The following is a 22,189-nucleotide window of genomic DNA, read 5'->3' as shown; positions in this document are numbered from 1 at the left end:
TTATTTTTAATATATTTTTATTGATTTCAGAGAGGAAGGGAGAGGGAGAGAGATAGAAACATCCATGATGAGAATCATTGATCGGCTGCCTCCTGCATGCCCCCTAATGGGTACTGAGCCCGAAATCTGGGCATGTGCCCTTGACCAGAATCGAACCTGGGACCTTTCAGTCCGCAGGCCCATGCTCTATCCATTGAGCCAAATCAGCCAGGGCTAGACTTTGTTATTTAAACCTAATATCTTAGCTGAAACCAAGACAAGCTAGTCATTGTCACATGAGCCATTTTGATTAATAACATACCTATGCAGTTTCTCTTGTGGCCCTTGACATCTTCCTACTCCGTGTAAAAGTAATTGCATAATTTCTTATATTAAAGCAATATAGTAATGAGGACATTGCCCTAGGGTTCAGTTTTAGCCTTACTAGTAAGTAAAAATTCAAAAGTCGTTGGATGCTTTAAAACTAAGGAAAATTATAATACCAAACAAATAGAGTTAGAAAATAGTTTTAGAAGTATACCAGAGAAGATGGACAGTAATATAGCATTATTGCTATTTAAGTACTATATAGAAATCTAGCTTGGATTTCATAAATATATATTGACACCTTTTCACGAATAATTGTATATATTCTAGGAAAAAAAAGATGTTACTTTTTTATTGTTTGGGGGAATTTATTTGAAGGGTATACAGGGAAGTAAGTAAACAAAGAAAATTTTAGGCCTTTTAGGCTTTTGCCGGCTTTGCTTAGTGGTTAGAGCATTGACCTGCTCACCAGAGGGTCGCAGGTTCGATTCCGGCCAAGGGCTCGTACCTGGGTTGCAGGTCTGATCCCTGCCCCTGGTTGGGGTGCGTGTGGGAGGCAACCAACTAATGGATGTGTCTCGCTCACAAAGATGTTTCTCTCTCTCCCTCCCTCCCTCCCTCCACCTCTCTCCCCCCCCTTTCCACTCTCTCGAAATGAATGGAAACAATATCCTCACTCTCCCAGTGAGGATTTAAAAAAAAGAAAGAAAGAAAATTGACCTTTTAGGCCTCATGGAGAGCTGCAAAGTTATTCAGGGATAATATCAGCTTCAGGGGCTTTCCACTTTTATCCTCAGCTTTCTTTATTACCACTACTTTACTACCATAACTGACTGCCTGCCATCATTATTCTTTCTACTTGCTTTCTCTCTACCCCATGACTTTCCTTAATGACTTTTTTCTTTGTAACTCTTCACATCTTGCATTATAGGTCTTAAAAGAGAGGATCTATTTGGATTGAGTACCCCCACAAAGCAGAATTCTGTACCAGGCCTCCTTATAGACTATAGGGTTTGCCTTGTGTCAAGCCTGTTATGGCTGGTTTGGGGCCAGATGTCAAGTTGTAATCTAATCTTGTAGAGTCTCAGAACAAAATAATGCCTACAGAATGTGCTTCATTTGGAAGAAGCCTGGTGGAAGGGACTCAGTTTCATAGACTGTTCTTCAGTATTATACTATTCTTACCTATTAGGCACATAACACTCTTCCTAGAATAACTGCTTCCAAGATGCCCCCCCATCTAATATCAACCACATTTATCCATATCCTCAATGTGGTTGCAGTGCCAAATTACATCAAGCTGTCAAAACCAGAGCTGGCATTGTAGGCCACTTTAAAAGCACCTGCCATGTCTGGGCCTATGATCTCTATTTGCTTTTTTGTGATCCTATATTTCAGCATTCTTACCTGTGATAAATGGTAAGTTTAGTGTCTCCAGTTGAGGATGATATATAACAGCGGTTCTCAACCTGTGGGTCACGACCCCTTTGGCAGTCGAACGACCCTTTCACAGGGATCGCCTAAGACCATCCTGCATATCAGATATTTACATTGCGATTCATAACAGTAGCAACATTACAGTTATGAAGTAGCAACGAAAATAATTTTATGGTTGGGTCACAACATGAGGAACTGTATTTAAAGGGCCAGAAGGTTGAGAACCACTGATATATAACATAAAAGCATTACTAAGTTAGTAATTCCTTTTAAGGAGAAAAGGAAAATAGGAAGAGGTTTAGTTAGTGAGTTTCATACTCAGTTAATGGAATATAAAATCTAAAGTCTTGGAGGACACTGTGTTTCTTGTTTCTCCAAACTGTCACTGGGTAGTAGTTGGCATTTATGAGTTCTCTCATGCACCACCCCTCCCATGTCTCTCCTTGCCTTCAGCCAGCATTCATCTCAGCTGGATTTTTCTTCCCTATTGTGCACGCACACGCATTCCTTATCAGGGGTAATGAGTCCTTAGTATTCTGTCTGTATAGAGTTTAATAGTTTTTAAACTTTTTGTTGTTATGCTGAGAATGTAGGGAGATATACTCCTGCACAACGTATTTTAACACAGATTAGATTTCAGGTTAGTTTGTAAATTAATATGATCAAAACTGCCCTTGCAAATAAATGTCTTACATTGACCATCAATACAGTTACATTCGACATTTGTTTAAGTAAATTCAGATCTTCATGACTGAAGGTGAATTTTCTTTGAGGCAAAAAAGAGTATGAATAATGCTGGCAATTCTATCCATTACTCCACTCAGTAAACATAGGGACCCCAACTGAGTCTGAGGGGATTTCGGTTAGTATAATGCTTGTATTTATTCAACTTCCCTATATTCCTTGTCGTCGTCCCCCCCCCCCCCCTTTTTTTTTTAAATCCTCACCTGAGGATATGTTTTTCATTGATTCGAGAGAGAGAGAGAAAGAGAAACATAATGTGAGAGAGAAACATTGATCGGTTGCCTCCCATATGTACCCTGGTATGGTCCCTGAACAGGTCACGGGATGATGTTCTAACCAACAGCCACACCGGCCAGGGATGTTTCTGTGTTTCAGTAGCAGCCATATCTAAGTGATCCTCATTTCAGTCATGAAAAGCTTGATGTAAACCTGTGGCAATTTCCGTTTCCAGTTCTTTTCCTTTCGTTGGTAGATGTTTCTTCACTGTATACCACAAATTCCAACTCAGTAGAACTTAGAATCATGGGAATAAGAAGTAAAATATTTACAAATGTGTGAGAAAGGTATACTTATGAGAGCCCCTATTTCCTCCTTTATTTCTTAGTATCTGTAGCTGTTAGAGTGGTAGTACCATGTATTGATTTCTGGTTTAGAGCATGTATCCTTCAGAATAATGCCAGCTGCTTTACCTGCTGGTACAAGGCAACTCCCATAGATAACACTTCATTGCTTACCTTTATTTTTAAATGCTGTGAAATAATTTCCTTGGCCAGTTTGTGTACAATTGGCAGGTGCATGTTGGGTGGATAGGGCGAATCCATATTCCAATGAGGATAAATTGTCACCGCTTCTATGATGAGAGAGGGCAAATATAGAACACAGATGTTCAGTGCTCTTCTGATGTATATGGTATTGCTCTACACTCTTACCCCAGTTTACAGAAAATAGTCTTGTCTTACTATTCAGTTTAAGAGTATAACACTAGCACAGATATATAGTAAACATTATACCTGTCCAGTAATGATTACAAGTATGTAATTCATATGACATTTATATAATTTCTAAAAGGTGGTAGAAACAGAATTCTATAAATATAAATCTTTTTCAAATGCCATCTCACCATTAATATGGTATTTGAAAAATATGGATTTCTGTAGAATTTGTAGTGGAACAAAGCAAGACAGAATGGATATTATACTATTTTTTTAATAGCTTGATTATACTCACTTTGAGTTAAAAAACAATATTCACTCATTCTGTAATGATCTCTACAGTGTTTTTCATACCCCTTTATCCTATTTCACATCTCCCTTCTTTTTCCCCTCAATGGTTATCTTCCCTGTTTCTCTTACTGTCTTTCTTTCCCTGGTTCTATTTATTGTATTTTCTTCCTTACTTGTTGGATAGTTTCTATCCAGAGGTAATATAATCTCTATGGTTAAAATCCACTGTAGAGTTCAAAATCTCCCTTCTTCAGATTATGGGAATTTTAATATGACAGCTATTCTTGGGTGAGCCCCACCCCTCCAATCTTGTTTCCATTTGTATAATCTCTTTTATTTTTGTTAGGTTGAAACTCCATTGGAAGAAGCTATTAAATTTTTAACACCGTTGAAGAACTTGGTGAAGAACAAGATAGAAACTCATCTTTTTGCCTTTGAGATTTACTTTAGGAAAGGTAGGCAATTAGGATATAGTGGCCCTGATAACATTGATCACTGTATTTCTTAGATATAGTCTCCCAACTCCGATAGCCTCACCACTGTTTGGCAAATTCCAGTTCAGCTTGCCTGCTATGCACGAAATGTGGGGAGGTACAAGGATACGATTATCTCTTCTAGGACATTAAAATCACAATAGATGTAAATGCTTAACTAGGATTAGGGTCAGATATAGTAGCTCCTATGTACGTCTGTGGATAAAATTAGTTAATACATGTAGAACTTAGAATGGTGTCTGGTACACAGTAATCATTAATAAATGTTAGCTATTGTTAAAAATAGAAGATGTGATGCTTTAGGTGTATTTTGAAGGGTGGCTCCTATTTCTGAAAGAAAAGATGTATAGAAGGGAAGAGGCTTTGTTAAGAAAACACAAGTGTGTGTAAATAGGGTAATGTTGAGGTTGGCTATATTGCCTGAGCCAGTAAAATATAAATGGGAGGTCTTGGTTGCCAAGTTTAGAATGCTTATACTATATACTAGAGGCCCATTCCACAAAACTGAAAGGAGAGGGCCTAAGCCAGCAGGTGGACATCCCTCTTGCAGTCCGGGACCCCTTGCTCCTTACCACCCACCTGCTCACTGTTTCTTAATGCTCGGCTTGCTGCTTCTTAGCATTGCCGTGGAGGTGGGAAAGTGTCCCGCCACCCCCGCTGCCCTCACCAGCTGTGAGCCCGGCTTCTGGCTGAGTGGCGCTCCCTCTGTGGGAGCACACTGACCACCAGGGGGCAGCTCCTGTGTTGAGTGTCTGCCCCCTAGTGGTCAATGCACATCATAGCAACCAGTTGTTCTGGTTGTTCCTCCATAATGGTTGCTTAGGCTTTTATTATATAGAAGATAATAGATACTAAGAAGATTTTATGGTGTTGAATTGGAGTAATCCCAGTGGTTTATTGAAAAAGAAAATTTTATCATTAAGGTGATGCGTTTTGAAGGGAGACAAACTGGTTAGTAAGATCCAATAGAAGGTTGTTTCCAAACAGTGTAACTGTCCTAAAAAAGACTGAATAAAATGACACCTCTATAGAGTATCCATTAAAAATCATGTTTACCAAAAGTAATTTGTAATGTTAGGGAAAGGTTGCCATATATAATTGTTTGAAAATAGGACATAAAACTAACTATAGCTTGATTTTCATTTTAATAAGATACTTACAGGGGTATGTACCATCGAAAAGTGGCCAAGCAGAAATTGATAAAAGATAACAGAGATTATCTGTAGGTGGAATTTGAATGACTAAAATATTTTCTACTATATTTTCTATTTTCTACAATGATTATGTTATAATTTGGAAACTAAGTTTAATAAGTAGTACAGTAATTTTAAACTTTAAACAGTTACTGCAACTCCCTTTAAACCAGTACTTTTAAATCAGTCCCAAAGTATAAAATGCAACAGTTGTTGTTCTTAGAGTGGGGAAGGGCAATCTAAATTCCATTCACTTGGCTTCTTGGCTATGCTCTAACCTCTGAAGGGCTCTCAGCATTGACAGTCCACTGCAGGAGAGTGAAATGGGCCATGACAAAGGGCATGGCAGTGCTTTTAGCTTTCTGAGTGTTGAGGGTAAGGGAAAAGAAAATGTCAGAGAAGCCTGGGGTTTTGAATTTTGATATTTGGAGAATGGTACCAAATTAGGGAAATCATAACAAAGGTATTCATAGATGATAGAAGTGCAGGGAGTATTCTGCTGCAGATTTCCATTCAACAGGTTGAAGCACTGCTGAAGCCTGGGAACATGGGGGTAGAGGGTGAGTGGGGAACAGCATAGATAGAGATTAGAACATCACTGAAAACTCTACCTTTCAGGGGGAAGAAGAGCCAGGGATTGACAGGAGAGAACAGTCAGGTAGGAAGGAAACCATTACACATGTGAGGAAACACAAGAAAGGAGATAGTTTTAAGCATATAAACAATGATTTTTTAAAAATATATTTTATTGTTTTTTTACAGAGAGGAAGGAAGAGGGATAGAGAGTTAGAAACATCGATGAGAGAGAAACATCGATCAGCTGCCTCCTGCACACCCCCTACTGGGGATGTGCCCACAACCCAGGTACATGCCCTTGACCGGAATCGAACCCGGGACCCTCCAGTCCGCAGGCTGACGCTCTATCCACTGAGCCAAACCGGTTTCGGCTAAACAATGATTTTTTAAAAATATATTTTTATTTAGTTCTGAGAGGAAGGGAGAGGGAGAGAGATAAAGCAATCAATGATGAGAGAGAATTATCAGTTGGCTGCCTCCTGCATGCACCCGATTGGGGATTGAGCCTGTAACTGGGGCATGTGCCCTTGACTGGAATTGAACCTCGGACCCTTCAGTCTGCAGGCTGACTTTCTATCCACTGAACCAAACCAACCAGGGCTCAATGATGTTTTTATGTAATGAGGAAAATCCCTTTATTTTGATTAAAGGATGTTAGGAAATGAAATAGCTTCAGATTTGTTTCCGTTGATTTGAATCATATTATATAAGCTTCTTAGTAAATTGTTCTGATATTGAAGAATCTCTTTGAAATGGACTTGTTTATATGGCATTAGTTCAAATATTGTTGCGTGCTCTCTAAATTTTTTGTACTTCATAAAACCTTTTTTCTTAACGAATGTTGTATGGAAAATCGTAGCTAACGTTGCTAATCTGAGGAATTCATTGGCTTCAGTCATATGTTTAGTAGGTTAGATGTGATTGACTATAAATTAGTTTTTCTATTTGTAAGGTCTTAGTTCTACAAAAGAGCGCAACTTATTTTATCAAATGATAAAAATATATCTCACTTTTTCTTTTTATAGAAAAGTTTCTTTTGATGCTACAATCAGTAAAGAGGGCATTTGCTATTGATTCTAGTCATCCCTGGCTTCATGAGTGTATGATTCGACTCTTTAGTACTGGTATGTTTTTGTTTTCTATTTCTGAAATATTTGTGACTGTATAAGTGATCTGTACAAGTTTACCATCATAAACAATCATTTTAGAACCACTGCATATTAAATTAGCTGAAGCCAAAGCAGGGTTCTTGTCTTTGTGTTGAAGGTCTTTATTTCTTAATGCTAAAAAATGTTACCTAATTTTGACAGAATTGTTCAGTTCAGGTATTTGCGAATTACCTTTGTTTCTGTTTGTAAAAGGTTACATGTAAATTGAAGTTTTGAATCATATGTTATTATATAAGCTTCTTAGTAAATTGTCCTGAAATTTAAGAATCTCTTTGAAATGGACTGGTTATCTCCTTATGTCCCTGTCTTTAGCACAGTTAAGTCATATAATTTTTGTTATTAAACATATATAGGTTAAAAAGAACTTTAAAACAATCGTACTTTTCAAATATTTTGATAAGATTCCACACATTAATTTTAATGTGAAGTAAAACTACAGAATTTTAGAGAATGAAAGGTGGAATTTTATGCTAATTATTTCATTTTATATTTGAAAAATTTGTGACCATTAAAGATTAAATTACTTATTCAAGGTAACAGATAACCAGTAATGAGGCAGGGATGAGAGCCCAGGTCTTCATATTGTTCTATCTACTACACTCCAGAGCTTTAAATGTAGATAAAGCACTCCTATAGTCAAGTAGTGCTGTTTTGGTTTTTAAGTGATTAGAGAAGGAGAAATGGAATTTTTACTAGAACAACTTGCAGAATTTAGAAATACTATTAGTTATCTCATTGCTTAAATCAGGGGTCCTCAAACTATGGCCCGCGGGCCACATGCAAACACAAATATTTTATTTGTTCCCGTTTTGTTTTTTTACTTCAAAATAAGATATGTGCAGTGTGCATAGGAATTTGTTCATAGGTTTTTTTTTAAACTATAGTCCGGCCCTCCAACGGTCTGAGGGACAGTGAACTGGCCCCCTGTTTAAAAAGTTTGAGGACCCCTGGCTTAAATACTCAGGCTCATATAAATCCATTCATTATATAAAATAATGAGATTAAACCAGGCATTTTAATCATTGTTTTGAAAATTGCTAAATTGTCCCAATTAAGAACATTGTTTTGTCTTCAAAGGAAAAAGTAAAGCCTTATTTAAATTACTAGAGGCTCGGTGCACGGATGCGTGCACCAACGGGATCCCTTGGTCTGGCCTGTGCCCTCTCGCAGTCCGGGACCCCTCAAGGGATGTCATATGCCGGTTTTGGCCCAGGCCTCTAGTATGCATCAAAGGTCATTGGTTAATCCCTTCCTGCCCTCCCCCCTCTCCTCTTCCCTCTGAGATTCATCAGTCTGTTCCATGTTTCCGTGTGTGTGTGTGTGTGTGTGTGTGTGTGTGTGTTGAGCATGTGCCCCCTGGTGGTCAGTGCGCGTTATAGCTACCAGTAGAATGTTCGAGTGGTTGTTCGGTCACTTAGGCATATATATATATGTATGTATATAATAGACATTTATGCTTGTCAAAGAAATGATTCCTGTTATAGAAATGGAATCATAGAAATGTTTTTCCTCAATCTTTTTAAATTCAGAAATTAGTAAATAATATACCACATTATACAAAATAGAAGAAGGAATTGCTGTTTTTAAAGAAAATAAAGAAGTTTCTTTTTGGTCTTTTTTTTGTATTAAAAAACTTTGAAATCATGAGTCAGAAAGTTAAAGCTAGAGATAACCGATCCATTCTTGGTTAGGATGGAATGCACTTAAACTATTTTCAAAAGTAACATACATGCTTTGTTTGTTTTTTTGTTAATCCTACCCAAGGATCATTTTTCCCATTGATTTTTGGAGAGATTGGAGTGGGTGAGAGAAACATCGATGTGAGAGACACATTGACTAGTTGCCTCCTGCACTGCCTCAACCAGAGTGGGAGATGGAGCCTATAACCCTGATACTGGGCCTATGACCAGGAATCAAACCCAAGACCCTTCGGTGCATGGGCCAATGCTCCAACCACTGAGCAACACCCACCAGGGTCACACTTTTGTTTTTACATAATCTATTCTTTCCTGAAAGGCAGTAAAATTATACATAAGTGCCGTGGAGTTAGAGACGTTCCTTTAAATATGAATTAAAAGTGGCATTTCTAAATGTTTTTGCTTTTAATGAGTGTGTGGATTGTGACCATTTTCTTGCAACAGTTTTTTCAGAAAATTAAAATGTATGTTAGCTATTCCCATTTCTCCAAGTGTTCAGCTGACATTGAGATTTACAAAGAGATCCTTATTTTGACTAAATTTTAATACGGAAAGCAGTGATAATTTGTATTGATAAAGATTCACTATCTTCAAAAAGCCTTCAAGAAGTTGGGTAGACTGCTTAATAGCATTGATAAGAACAGGTGTGTACTTAAACAGAGACACAAAATTGGGGCAACTTTGTTATAACCCTTTAAATTAAGTTGAATATACAGCCATAATGGCAGTAAAGCTAAATTCTTTAACAAGTAGCTCCTATATTTGAACCACCCAGTTCTTTAGAATGATAGAAGAAATGCTGTTTAACCAACAAAGGGCATATCAATAAATTATTCAGTTACTAATTATGTGTAGAATATTTTACTTAAATATTTACTACCCAATAGTTCAGTGTATTTTAAACTTAGGGTAGTGGCCCATTTTTGAGACAATGAAAGCAATGTAGGGTTCATTACCAGCATTTAAAAACCTACAATAAAAAATAAAGTAGAAAATATCAGCCTGTGTTGCACAAAGTTAGTGATTAGTATTCTGTGAAACTTTAGCTTCACATAATTTGTGTATATAGGATACATATTCATTAGAGTACAAATACTTGGTTATAGGCAGAGTTTGAAAGCCACCACCATAGTTCTTAACCAAAGAAAAATCTATTTATATTTTTTATCTATGACAAAAATAGTAACTACAATTTATTGAATAGTATATAATTAGCTCTTTTAAATTTAGCCTTTCCTTCCTATGATCATTCTAGGTTGGATATCACTTCAATTTTATAGACTAACAGGTTCAGAGCCCTGGCCAGTGTGGCTCAGCATTTAGAATGTTGGTTCAAGGACTGGACGGTCACAAGCTCGATCCTACCTGTGTTGCAGGTGTGATACCCAGCCCTATTCAGGGTGCATGCAGGAGGCAAACAATGGATGTCTTGTTCTCTCTATTCTTCTTTACCCCCTCCCTTCCACTCTTTTAAAAATCAATGGAAAAAATATCCTCTGGTGAGGATTAACAAAACAAAACAGAAATAGGTTCAGAGAGGTTATGATTTGTCCAAACCGAGGTCCATACCCAGGTCTGTCTGGCTCAAAGATCCAGATTGTCTTTCTATACGAAAATAGTACAGGTGTACCTCGTTTTATTGTGCTTTGCTTTATTAGCCTTTGCAAATACTCGGTTGGGTTTTTGTTGTTTGTTTTTTAGAGGGGATGGGGTAGGGAGGGAGGGAGGGAGAAACATCAATGATGAGAGAGAATCATTGATTGGCTGCCTCCTGCACACCCCCCACCAGGGATCAAGCCCGCCACCCAGGCATATGCACTGACCAGGAATCAAACCATGACCTCCTAGTTCATAGGTCAACTCTCAACCACTGAGCCACACCTGGCTAGGCAGTATATACAGCGTTTTATTAAAAGTTGAGCAACTCTATCAGTACCATTTTTGCAACAGGCTCAGATGATGGTTAGCATTTTTAGCAGTATAATATTTTTTAAATTAAGAAGTACTTTTTTTTTTTTTTTTGCCGAACTGGTTTGGCTCAGTGGATAGATGCGGACTCAAGGGTCCCGGGTTCGATTCCGGTCAAGGGCATGTACCCTGGTTGCAGGCACATCCCCAGTGCGGGGCGTGCAGGAGGCAACTGATCGATGCTTCTCTCTCATCGATGTTTCTAACTCTCTATCCCTCTCCCTTCTTCTCTGTAAAAAATCAATAAAGTATAAAAAAAAGAAGTACTTTTTTTAGACATAATGCTTTTGCACACTTAATAACTATAGTATAATATAAACATAACTTTTAATGTACTAGGAAACCAAAAAATTTGTATGACTTGCTTTATTGTGATATTCACTTTATTGCAATGGTCTGGAACCAAACTTGAGATATTGCTGAGGTATGCCTGCGAGGAAACAAAGCATAACTAGGATGCAGTCCAGAGAGGTGTGGGGGTCAGCTTTTCTTTCTCCAAATCCCAAGACCTGGGAATGTGATGGCTGCATGTATTCATTACAGGAAAATATTTTGGTGGTCCTTTGAAGTTTATTCTATAGTAATAGCTCGGTTCACATAGCCCCTGAAAATAAAGGTTAATGAAGTCAACCATGTTTTCTTACAACACCGATAAGTTTGTTATGCCTTACTCGGTTGTAGAATAAGATGGAGATGGTGAGGAAAATTCTGTTGGTTTCACCACCGCTATTTGCTGTGACATTATTTACCAGTAGGTGCCATCAAGCCTCTGCTTTGCAGATTCCCTGTAAAGTTAATGGGGGCAGCATGTAGGAGTTTTTAAGGCTGTGGAACTACATCTTTTATCATCTATTTTGCTTTCTGTTCTTTTCTGGGAATGAATCATCTGTCAATGAAATGTTTTTGAGTGATGACACATACATTTGAAATTCTTTAAATTTATATAGGTAAGCTCTTTAAATGTTGAATTGCCTTTCGATTTGTTGTAACTCCTACAAACTTTATCAGACTTTTTACTTGCTAATAGAATTTGTTTTTAATTTGTTCAGCAGTGTGTGACAGTAAAGATTTACCTGATGCAGTTAGAACAGTATTAAAACAAGAAATGAATCGTCTTTTTGGAGCAACGAATCCAAAGAATTTTAATGAAACTTTTCTGAAAAGGAATTCTGATTCATTGCCACACAGATTATCAGGTAATCACTTTATTTTATCCTAATCATGGCCGCCTAAGACAACTTCATTTTTTATTTTAATGGCTCAATGACGTTACACATTTTTCACGTGGAAGAGGCAATGTGTATATGTCAAATTTTAATCCATGAAAACAGGCAGCTTATATACGCTTCCCATACAATTTTAAATTTCCTAGACAAAATTATGACTATGAATCAAGGTTAGTAGTTTCTCCTGGCTCAGCATAGGCATTATAGAAAAGCAAGTATATCTGAATTTAGCTATAAATTACATACAATGAAGGAGAGACTTTCTACTTCTTTCTCCCATCAGAGTATTCTTAAAATTCACTTGGATGTGACCATCATCCTCCATTTCTCATGTGTATGTAAGATAGCAAGGTTGACAATGCTAAACACCTGAAACCATCCCACAGGCAAGGGCCATCTGGCAAGAGTCTGTGCTAGCAAGCTAAATTCTGGACAAGATGGGATCATGTTGCTGGCGGTTTAGTAGGGTGCTTTAAAAATACCTGGCTCAGTGGATAGAGCATCCGCCCATGGACCAAAAGGTCCCGAGTTCCATTCCGGTCAAGGGCAGGTACCTTGGTTGCAGGCTCCTCCCTGGCCCAGGCCCTGGTCAGGGCTTGTGCAGGAGGCCTCCAATTGATGAGTTTCTCTCACATTGATGTTTCTTTCTTCCACTCTCCCTAAAAATCAATGGAAAAATATCCACGGGTGAGTATTAACAAAAATAAAAATCTGGCTAAGAAACCCAGCAGTTTTGTATGCCTTTGTAGAATTCTCAATTCAGATTTTTGGCTCATATCGTCAAGGTTAGGTATTCCCTTAAACCCCCAAATTATGCTCATTTTTGAAAGAAAACTATCCAGGGCCTTGCCACACAGAGACAAATATTATTAGAACTATAGGCCCGGTGCACAAAAATTTGTGCACTCGGGGGGGGGGGGGTCCTTCAGCCCGGCCTGTGCCTCTCACAGTCTAGGACCCCTCGGGGGATGTCCACCTCCTGGCTTAGGCCCGCTCCCCTGGAGGGAGTGGGCCTAAGCTGGCAGTCAGACATCCCTCTGGCAGCCCAGGAGCCCTCGGGGGATGTCCACTTGCCAGCGGGGAGCAGGCCTAAGCTGCAGTGGGACATCCTTAGCGTTGCTGAGGAGGTGGGAGCCTCTCCCGCCACCACCATTGTGCTGGTAGCTGTCAGCCTGGCTTGTAGCTGAGCAGAGCTCCCCCTGTGGGAGCGCACTGACCACCAGGGGGCAGCTCCTGCATTGAGTGTCTGCCCCCTGGTGGTCAGTGTGTGTCATAGTGACCAGTCATTCTGCTGTTAGGATCAATTTGCATATTACCCTTTTATTATATAGGATATTTGCATTTCTTAATAGTCTCTCTTACCTTAAACATTCTTTTTTTAAAATTTTTATTGTTGACTATTACAGATGTCCCTCATTTCCCCCTCCCTTTGCTTCCCTCCATCCTGCCCCTGCCCCTCCTAGGCCTTCACCTTCTAGTTAGGCTATTTCTGGTCTATCCTCTCAGAATTAAAAAATAAATGACACTGTTTCAAATGGCTATTCTTATTTTTCTAATAAAGTGTCACACTTTGTGCACATATGCCTATATTTGAATGCATGGAGGATAAGATGCTGATTTTTATCTTGAAATAAAACAAATTTTTGTTTTTCTTCTCATTTAGCTGCCAAAATGGTATATTATTTAGATCCTTCTAGTCAGAAGCGAGCTATAGAGTTGGCAACAACACTTGATGAATCCCTCACTAACAGAAACCTCCAGGTAAAGAGTTTTTTATAACCTGTCTGTACGAGTACCTGACTACTTTTTGTTCCTCTTTTTATCAAGAGAAAGTTGTCACAAATAATATTTTTGTTATTTATGCATTCAAACTATTACGAATCCATGTCAGAAAGTTACCTAATCTTAAATTTATTTAGTATTGTGTGTTTGTGCACACATGCATAGTTGAGTACTTGGCATTTAATAACTAGTTTCACATCTGTTACAGTTTTTTGTTTTTTTTTTAGAAATATGTTTTAGTAAAAGCATATATACATTTCAGGGTTAATTTTGGATTTCAATTCATATCTCACATTTCTTAACAAGCAGTGGTCTCAATAAAGATTCTGACATGTTTAAAATGTATTTAGCACGGGTTGAATTTATATATTCATTTTATAGCTTGTAATATAACATGAGATTAAGGAGAGTGAAAGAATACGGGTATGCTGAAAAATACAGATTGTAGTTTAAACTAAAAGCAAAGGACAGCTACTTTGTATGATGAGCAGCCAGATTTTTAAGAAAGCACTTGCTGAAAGAGTTAAATATTTTCCTTTAATAGCAAATGAAGGAATGTCTTTAAGGGGAAAATTACACTTCTTGGTTGCTAATTAATGCAGCATTTAGATCAGAGCATTTCTAGACTGGCAAGGTTTATAGGATATATATCTGGAAACTACATAGTGTTTTCCAAGTGGGACGATGAAAGAAAACATGAGAACTGCAAGTCAACACAAATCATTTAGAAATAGAAGCAGCAGATGTACTTTGGGGTTTGGTTGGAAGAATTATCAGTTTTCATGAACACATTTTGTTTTTGCATTTATGCCCTTTGTGTTTGAGATGCTCTTTCCTGCTTAGTTATTGGACACATCTTAAGGTTCTCTTTAGTTTGAATACAAGGTTGAAAAGCAGTGTTCGATTTTGCCAACTGGTTCTTAGCCTCCAAAAAAATTAAAAGGCTTAAGTGCATTAATTGATCTTGGCATGTGAATTTTGACATATACAGGGCCAAAAGAAGCCGAGTCAAGGTCGTTGCTTAGGATTCAGCACTTGCTGAAAGTGACCGTCTCTTTAAATGTAGCACTCTATATACCTTGATTGCCCAACCTTAGTCCTGGCCCTGCTTAAACATTCATCCTTTATATAAACCCTGCAATTCTGAAGAAACTAATTCTAAAGGAATATATATGTGGGAGGAAATGCTCTTATTTATCTTAAATATGTACATTGGCCTCTTATTTAGAAGTCTGTTGATAACAAAATGTCAGATTCACAGTAAAAACTTTTCTTTGGATAACATGACCTTTTTTCTTTCTTTAGACCTGTATGGAGGTATTAGAAGCCTTGTGTGATGGTAGCCTAGGAGACTGTAAAGAAGCTGCTGAAGTTTATAGAGCAAATTGTCATAAGCTTTTCCCTTATGCTTTGGCTTTTATGCCTCCTGGATATGAAGAGGATATGAAGATCACAGTTAATGGAGATAGTTCTGCAGAAACTGAAGAACTGGCCAATGAAATTTGAACATCATTAAACAAGCAAATGGAATGACTTTGGACCATATCTAGTATATAATATTTTTGTCACGCACCTGCTGCATTGCTCTGACTTAAACAGAACGAGAAGAGTAAATGTTCTTGCCTTCAAATAGTGTTTTAAGTTTTTTATCCTGCTGAGAAAGTATATATAAAATACCTAACATATTACAGGATATAGGTTCAGTTTCTTAAAAAATTAAAAGCTGCTAAAATTGAGGGGTTAAAAAAAAGAGACCTATCTTCTTCCTACCTACCTACCCATGTTTTTAAACTAATTTATATAAAATCTGGAGGCTGTTACAGCTAACAAAGCAGGTGTGTGGCAGAAATATTACTTTAAATTTGTCTTGTGAGATTTTACTATATCTCAGACAGCATAAATGCTGTTTTAGCACTGGATTCTTTCACTGAGCACAAAGAGTTGTTGGGGCTTTAGCATCTGACTGGTTTTGTTATGGGGTTGATTCTGGCCATAGGAAGTATGCAAATGTGAATCACTATTTACAGAGAAACCTACAACAGATGCTTGATGTTGTAGAAGCTGGGACATAGAGATACCAAGCAGAATTCTAAGAAACCTAGAGGGTGTTCAATACGCTTGTGTTTCCAAAATTCACTGTACATGATCAGTTTGGCGTTCTTGTACCACAGTTTTTTTAACTGAAGATACCAGTTGGAACAATCAATTTTAACTAAAACTTGAAGAACTAAAATAACAATGCAACCCTTTCAGCATTGTTTTGGCCAAACTTGTTAAAACTGTAATGCAAGAACCAAATGCACTGTGATAATGGCACCAACTAATTAGCAAGCATGAATTTTTTCACCCAGAGTGAAAAAAGGAAATCTACCATGGCTTGAAGTTAAAGAGCAGAACTCCTGACTACCATTCTATGACTGATCAAGAGACTAATAGTTAAAAAACCTCAGCAGGCCTTGTTCACGATATGCAGAAAAAAAGTGCTGCAGTTTAGATACCTCTGGAATTTTTCCACAGTGTCACAGGTTTGTAATACTTGAAGCCCTACATTTCTAAGAATATATTTCTTGCTCAGTTGTTTCAGGCAAGCCCAAGACTTTGTAATTTTTAAAGGGCCCAAGATTTTTTTTTTCAATAACAGACCAGCTTCTTTTTCCTGCAGTTACAGATGTAATTTCCTTTTTGTTGTCAAAATGAGGTACCAAATATGATGCAATAAATTGTTTTGAAAAACAGTTGTGTGAATATTTCAACTAATCTGTGTTGGGCTTCTGTGAAAATATACAGGTGGAAACAGAGGTTGCAAGCCAGAGGCGCTGTAGTATGCTGGAAGGCTAGTGCAGATGGGGGCTCTGCAGAATGGTCTAGTGCTGGTGTCAGGGAGTTCCGCAGTGCAGGCGCAGGGGGTGCAGGGCCACTCCAGCACACTTCACTCAGGGCTGGGATGGCCGCAGGTACTATGAATGCAATTTGTAATTAATAATTTGAAAGGAAAACAACTATTATTTTGATTGAGGAAGTGAGCCTTAATATGTTAAATCTATACACTGAGAACCAGCCTCTGGTTCAAGGTTCTCACTGTATTTGCAAGATTTGAACAAATAAGATTAAGTGAATCAGTTGTATGTGTAATTGGCCTTTTTTTCGGTACCGTTATGGGAAGTATATTCTAAAGGGAATTTTTAGGAGACCCAATCTTTCCACTGATTGGACAGTTGTGCTAAACTCAACCTTTCATAGTACATTCCTGCATTCCACATCCCAGTCTAATAATTCAGTGATGTAAAGAAAAGTATAAACTGAACTCGAGTGCTTTGTTATGTTTTATTAACTGGCCTTGTCTCAGGAACATCTTAGCAGATGGCAAAAACGCCAACATTTTTTTCAACTGTGAGTGGCAGCTGAAGTTCTTACTGTTGGGAAAGAACACTAGTGCTACCTCTGCCGCTAATGAGGTGATTGGAGGAGGCATCAGCCATATGATAGGGGATGTATGTGTGAATTATGTTTAAATTCTACTGTATATTGAAATGGAATTATATTTGTTTTGACAATGTTGAAATGATGTAGATTGTCTTAGAATGAATATTCATAAGTACTCAACTCTCGATGCAGATGCCACCGGTGAGGAGTTAAATTCCTAATACATATATTGTAATTCCAACCCAGTTTTACTGGAACTATTGAATAAATATTTTATTTTCTTTCAGGTTTACTTGATAGTGGATACATTGTCTGGTGTTAGGGGACCTTGACAGGGTCCATTTTATGTCCAGACATCACCCCTAAAACATTGTACTGTACTATTTTGCCCTGAATAGTATCAATGGGGTCATCTCATTTGCCTCATTTACTCTATTAATTCCAAATGATACTGTGGGGGGAGGGGGGAAAACAGGGTTAGAAAACAAGTGGAAAAGAGAACGCGGTGATGTTATAATCTAAACAAGTGCCTTATGTTTATTGCTAAGAACTGGTGTTATCAACCCTTTTGAGAAGAAAGGGTCCCTTGACCTGTATTAACATAGGAAAGTAAAGTTCTTTCTGTTTTTCTTCATATTTACTACTCTTGTCATTTCTCATTTAAAAGTTAAAGTCTGAGTAGGTTAGTTTACTCAACTTTAGATAGTTGCATCATACATTTTCAACATTTTTCTGTATCTATTATGCACAAGAATAAAGTGTGATCTTTAATAGCATGACTAAAAGTAGCCCCAGCATTAGTGAATAGCTTTCCCATGAGTTGTACGGGCCCTTGTTTTTCACAGAACTGTTTGTCTTCCATGGTGTGTTGCTGTTAGAGCTGTGAAATGAAAGCTGTGTTGATCAGAAGAGACCAGGGAAGTGTGGTCTAGATTCAGGTAGGTTGTGATAAATTCAGGGAAGTCTCTTCTGCACAATTTCTAGGAATATTCTAGTTGCCACGTGTAGCATCTGTTTAGAAAAAAGTAAGTGAAGTATTAGATTTTCCTACAAGATACCTATATACTTGTCTTAGTAATTACCAGCCTTAAATTTTGAAATTACTCAAGAGAATTCCAAGAAAGACTGACCCTTTAGATGGGAGATAGTCTTGTTGTGGCTCATGCTCCATTTCTTTAAGTTACAGACAGGGTTTCTTGATACCATTCTAGATCTAAACTTCACCGAATCCACTGCCAATACAAAGTCCTAGGAAATGGCTATGTTGCGCCATTAGAAGCTGAAAACTTAAGTTTTTGATGATTGGAAATCTCACAACTTGTAGCAATAAAACATTTTGGAAAAGGTTATTTGGACCTTTCAGTATGTGACCTTCAAGAGGGATGTTGAAATAAAGTATTGGTAGTATGCAGGAAGTTGTGAGGAAAATGCTCTTACTTTGATAAAACAGAAAAATTAGACATGCTCTAGATTATACAGCCTACTTAACACTGCTACCTCCTTAGAGGGACATACCCCTCTTACGATACAGTAATGGGCAGAGGAAAGGGAGCAGTATGTTGTAGGAAAGAGGGTCTAAAGGCTTCCAGCCTCTCAGTTTATCCAGTTGCCTTTGAAGTGATGCCATCTTGGAATTGTAGCGAGAAAAAAGAATTGGTACTATTTAAATGAAAACTTTACTAAATTGTTGATTAAAGGCAAGCTTGGCATCTCAATCTTTAGTGCTCTTTATAGAGCTCTATTTGCCAAAAACAATATAGGCTTTGTCTCAAGGCTGCTTGCAGCAAAAGTAAAGTTGATACTGGGCTCTCTAACAAGACCAGTGCACGTCTTACATTTTTATACCAGGCTTTTCTTTGTGTCTACATTAAGGGCCGATTATTTCATACAAATGGTATAACTTCCTAATTGAAAAATTGATGGTGATGAATAATGATGGAAATTTTTTAATCTGTTATACAAAGATTTCTGCTGTTGCTGAATCTTCAGCTTGGCCTCAATAAATACAAATTATTGTCTCCTTTAGAAACAACATAGGAGTGAAGAGATTTTTGGAATATGTTCCAGATCCCATGGTTTGTGTTGAGTCAATCATTACACTTGCCTGATCACCTGTACTTTGTGTAACAAACAAAAGCCCCTCCATGTCATTCCATGGCTATTTTTACAATCAATTATGGTTTCCTACCATTGGGCTTTCATAAGCTTGCCACTAGTTTACTTTGTAAGTTTACTGGGTCCATTTTCTAGTGCTTAATGTCTCATTGCAAGTAGGATAGGGTTTTCTATCCAAAACTCTGGTGTTTCTTCATTAATGATGAATAACTAAATTAGCTACCATCTCCCTTCTTGTGAACTACCTTTTTTAAAAATATATATATTTTATTGATTTTTTACAGAGAGGAAGGGAAAGGGATAGAGAGAAACATCAATGAGAGAGAGAAACAGATCAGCTGCCTCCTGCACACCCCCTACTGAGGATGTGCCCACAACCAAGGTACATGCCCTTGACCAGAATCGAACCTGGGACCCTTGAGTCCACAGGCCGACGCTCTATCCACTTAAGAGCCAAAGCGGTTAGGACTGAACTACCTTTTTGCCTTCAAGGAGTCATTGCTGGTTGATTACTTTCAAAATGAAAAGGGGGCCATTTATAACAGATCTGTCTCCTAGATCCTTTAAGTTCTGAACTGTGGAATACTAAATACTAATTCTTCCCTTTATTAACAGTAAAAAAAATTACTATGCATTAATAACAATAATAGAAGCATTCAGAAACACATTGAGCTAGCATTGTTATACTGTTTACATTATTTGCTCCGTTGTTCATTGAAAAGGACAGAAAAATAAGCCAACTGCTTCACTTGTATTTTTTTATAACTTAAAAATTTTACTTCAAGAGCCTAGTTGTTATTTCAAGCATTCAGCATTTTTCTGACAAATGTCTAATTATAATATGAAGTTAAAAATGATTAATGCTTTGGTTCAGACTCATGTAAATCCATTTCTAATGTAATGTATGAAATTTCAGGATTTACACGGTACATTTTAGTATAAAGGTATAGTGACTAGGAAAATACATAGTGGATATTCAAATTCTTGTTAAATTTGCTGTAAATATTAATATTGCTCTACAGATTGTAGAAAATAGCAATAAAGTACTATTAACTTTCAGGTCACCTGTAAAGGCTCACAAATTTTTTATCCCTTATGTGTTGAAGTATTCCCATTTATCTTCCCCTTGTCCCTCTCTGTTGGGCTTTAGGAATTTCTTCAAAATAACAGATTCATTATATTTAGGTCGAATGGATTTCTCACATCTAATTTTTGTGTCTGCGCCCCCCCCCCCCCCCCGCCCGCTTGGTTTATCATGAATGGTTGTGACTGGCCTTGTAGGAAGCAAATGACTGGAAGACCATCCTCTAACTTTTCTCAGTTGCCTGTTCATTGTGGCATTTAGTTGGCAGTAAATCTATTCATCCTTCATGTCTTTAGCAACCAACCACCCAAGTAACATGTTCAGTGGAATTAAGTTACTACAAAGGTTGTCACTCAGTAATTGTTTCTCATCTTTCAAACAATGTGAGGCGAGTGTTACACACCAGCTGCTTGGAGAGCTGTTTTCTGCAGTCTAGTATCTCTACTTTTAATCATGGCAAAAAAGGAGACGGTAGGGATCTACAGGTTACTTCTAGATACGATCTACAGCCAGTGTTCATCATAAGTAGTTGCTATGCTCCACCATTGGCCTCTATTTAAGATAGACAGTTGAGTCCTCTTACGTCAGACAACCCTGGTTGTGCATTGGAATCCCAGGGGAACTATTCTAAAAACACAAACCTCGATGCCCAGGTCTACCCACAAAGATTTTGATTTAAATGATCAGCTTCTTTAGAATCACTACTCCAGTTATTCTAAGTTGCATCCAAGGTTGAGAATCAGTGTGTTTGCTTAGAAAGAATTTTAAAACATAGTATTGGTTTTTTTTTCTCAAAGAGATCAAAGAGGCAAAAAACTATGTAAGGATGAAAAGTAACTACCCCATTTCATATTAAGGGAAAGAACTTGTATTTGAATTTTCTGTTAAGAGCAGCTGGTTAGTTTTAAAGTGCATGCTTTTTCTTACCTAAATCACCTCTTCAAGGTTCTGTTGGATGTCATGGTAACTTGTCTCCGTTGAGGCAACTGTTGAAATGTAATTGCCATAGGTAGATGCTTGAGTTTTTTGAGTGGATGAGAACCAAAGCAAAGCACAGATAGCAGGCTTTTAAATAAGGTTGGTGGTAGGTACTTCTCCTTGAAGGACGGCATTTTTTATAAACGAGTGAATTACTGTTACAAATCAGATGTGGAAGCAACCGTGATTCTGGGACCCACAATTTCAATGTTGGCCTATAGGTGTAGAACCTGGAAAGGAGGCTGACATGCTACGGAATCATATATCAAACTAAATCTGCTTTAGAGCTGTTGAAATAGTATTCTGGATAGATGTCCCAAATCTACCCAATCTATTATTTTTCTCTTGTAAAATAGGAATTGTTTTTCATAGCCTACCCCTCAATTCTGTCTAGTTTACTCTTGACTAGTTAAAGAAGTTCATGAGTGACCCTGGTAGTGTTGACACTGTTCACATTCTTTTTATTTTTATTTTATTTTATTGATTTTTTACAGAGAGGAAGGGAGAGGGATAGAGAGTTAGAAACATCGATGAGAGAGAAACATCAATCAGCTGCCTCCTGCACAGCTCCTACTGGGGATGTGCCGGCAACCAAGGTACATGCCCTTGACCAGAATCGAACCTGGGACCCTTGAGTCTGCAGGCCGGTGCTCTATCCACTGAGCCAAACTGGTTAGGGCAGGCATATAGTTGTTTTTTTTAATTAAGTCTTTATTGTTCAGATTATTACAGTTGTTCCTCTTTTTCCCCCCCATAGCTCCCCTCCACCCGGTT

At 37.8% G+C, this 22,189-nt stretch overlaps 1 protein-coding gene across 1 annotated transcript in view; it reads left to right on the top strand.

The window, feature by feature from the left end:
* NAA15 (N(alpha)-acetyltransferase 15, NatA auxiliary subunit) overlaps positions 1 to 17,530 on the top strand; it is a 69,450-nt gene extending 51,920 nt beyond the window's left edge. The window contains exons 16-20 of the mRNA XM_005877772.2: positions 4,057 to 4,165; positions 6,999 to 7,097; positions 11,857 to 12,003; positions 13,697 to 13,794; positions 15,121 to 17,530. Of these exons, the coding sequence (XP_005877834.1) occupies positions 4,057 to 4,165; positions 6,999 to 7,097; positions 11,857 to 12,003; positions 13,697 to 13,794; positions 15,121 to 15,321 (654 nt within the window). The 3' untranslated portion in view covers positions 15,322 to 17,530. The remainder of the gene's footprint in view (positions 1 to 4,056; positions 4,166 to 6,998; positions 7,098 to 11,856; positions 12,004 to 13,696; positions 13,795 to 15,120) is intronic.
* Positions 17,531 to 22,189: the final 4,659 nt, after the last annotated feature.

Source organism: Myotis brandtii, unplaced genomic scaffold, assembly GCF_000412655.1.
Source record: "Myotis brandtii unplaced genomic scaffold, ASM41265v1 scaffold53, whole genome shotgun sequence".
NCBI lineage: Eukaryota > Metazoa > Chordata > Mammalia > Chiroptera > Vespertilionidae > Myotis > Myotis brandtii.
The sequence above is the reverse complement of the archived record's forward strand: the minus strand, read 5'-3'. Positions and strand labels throughout refer to the sequence as shown.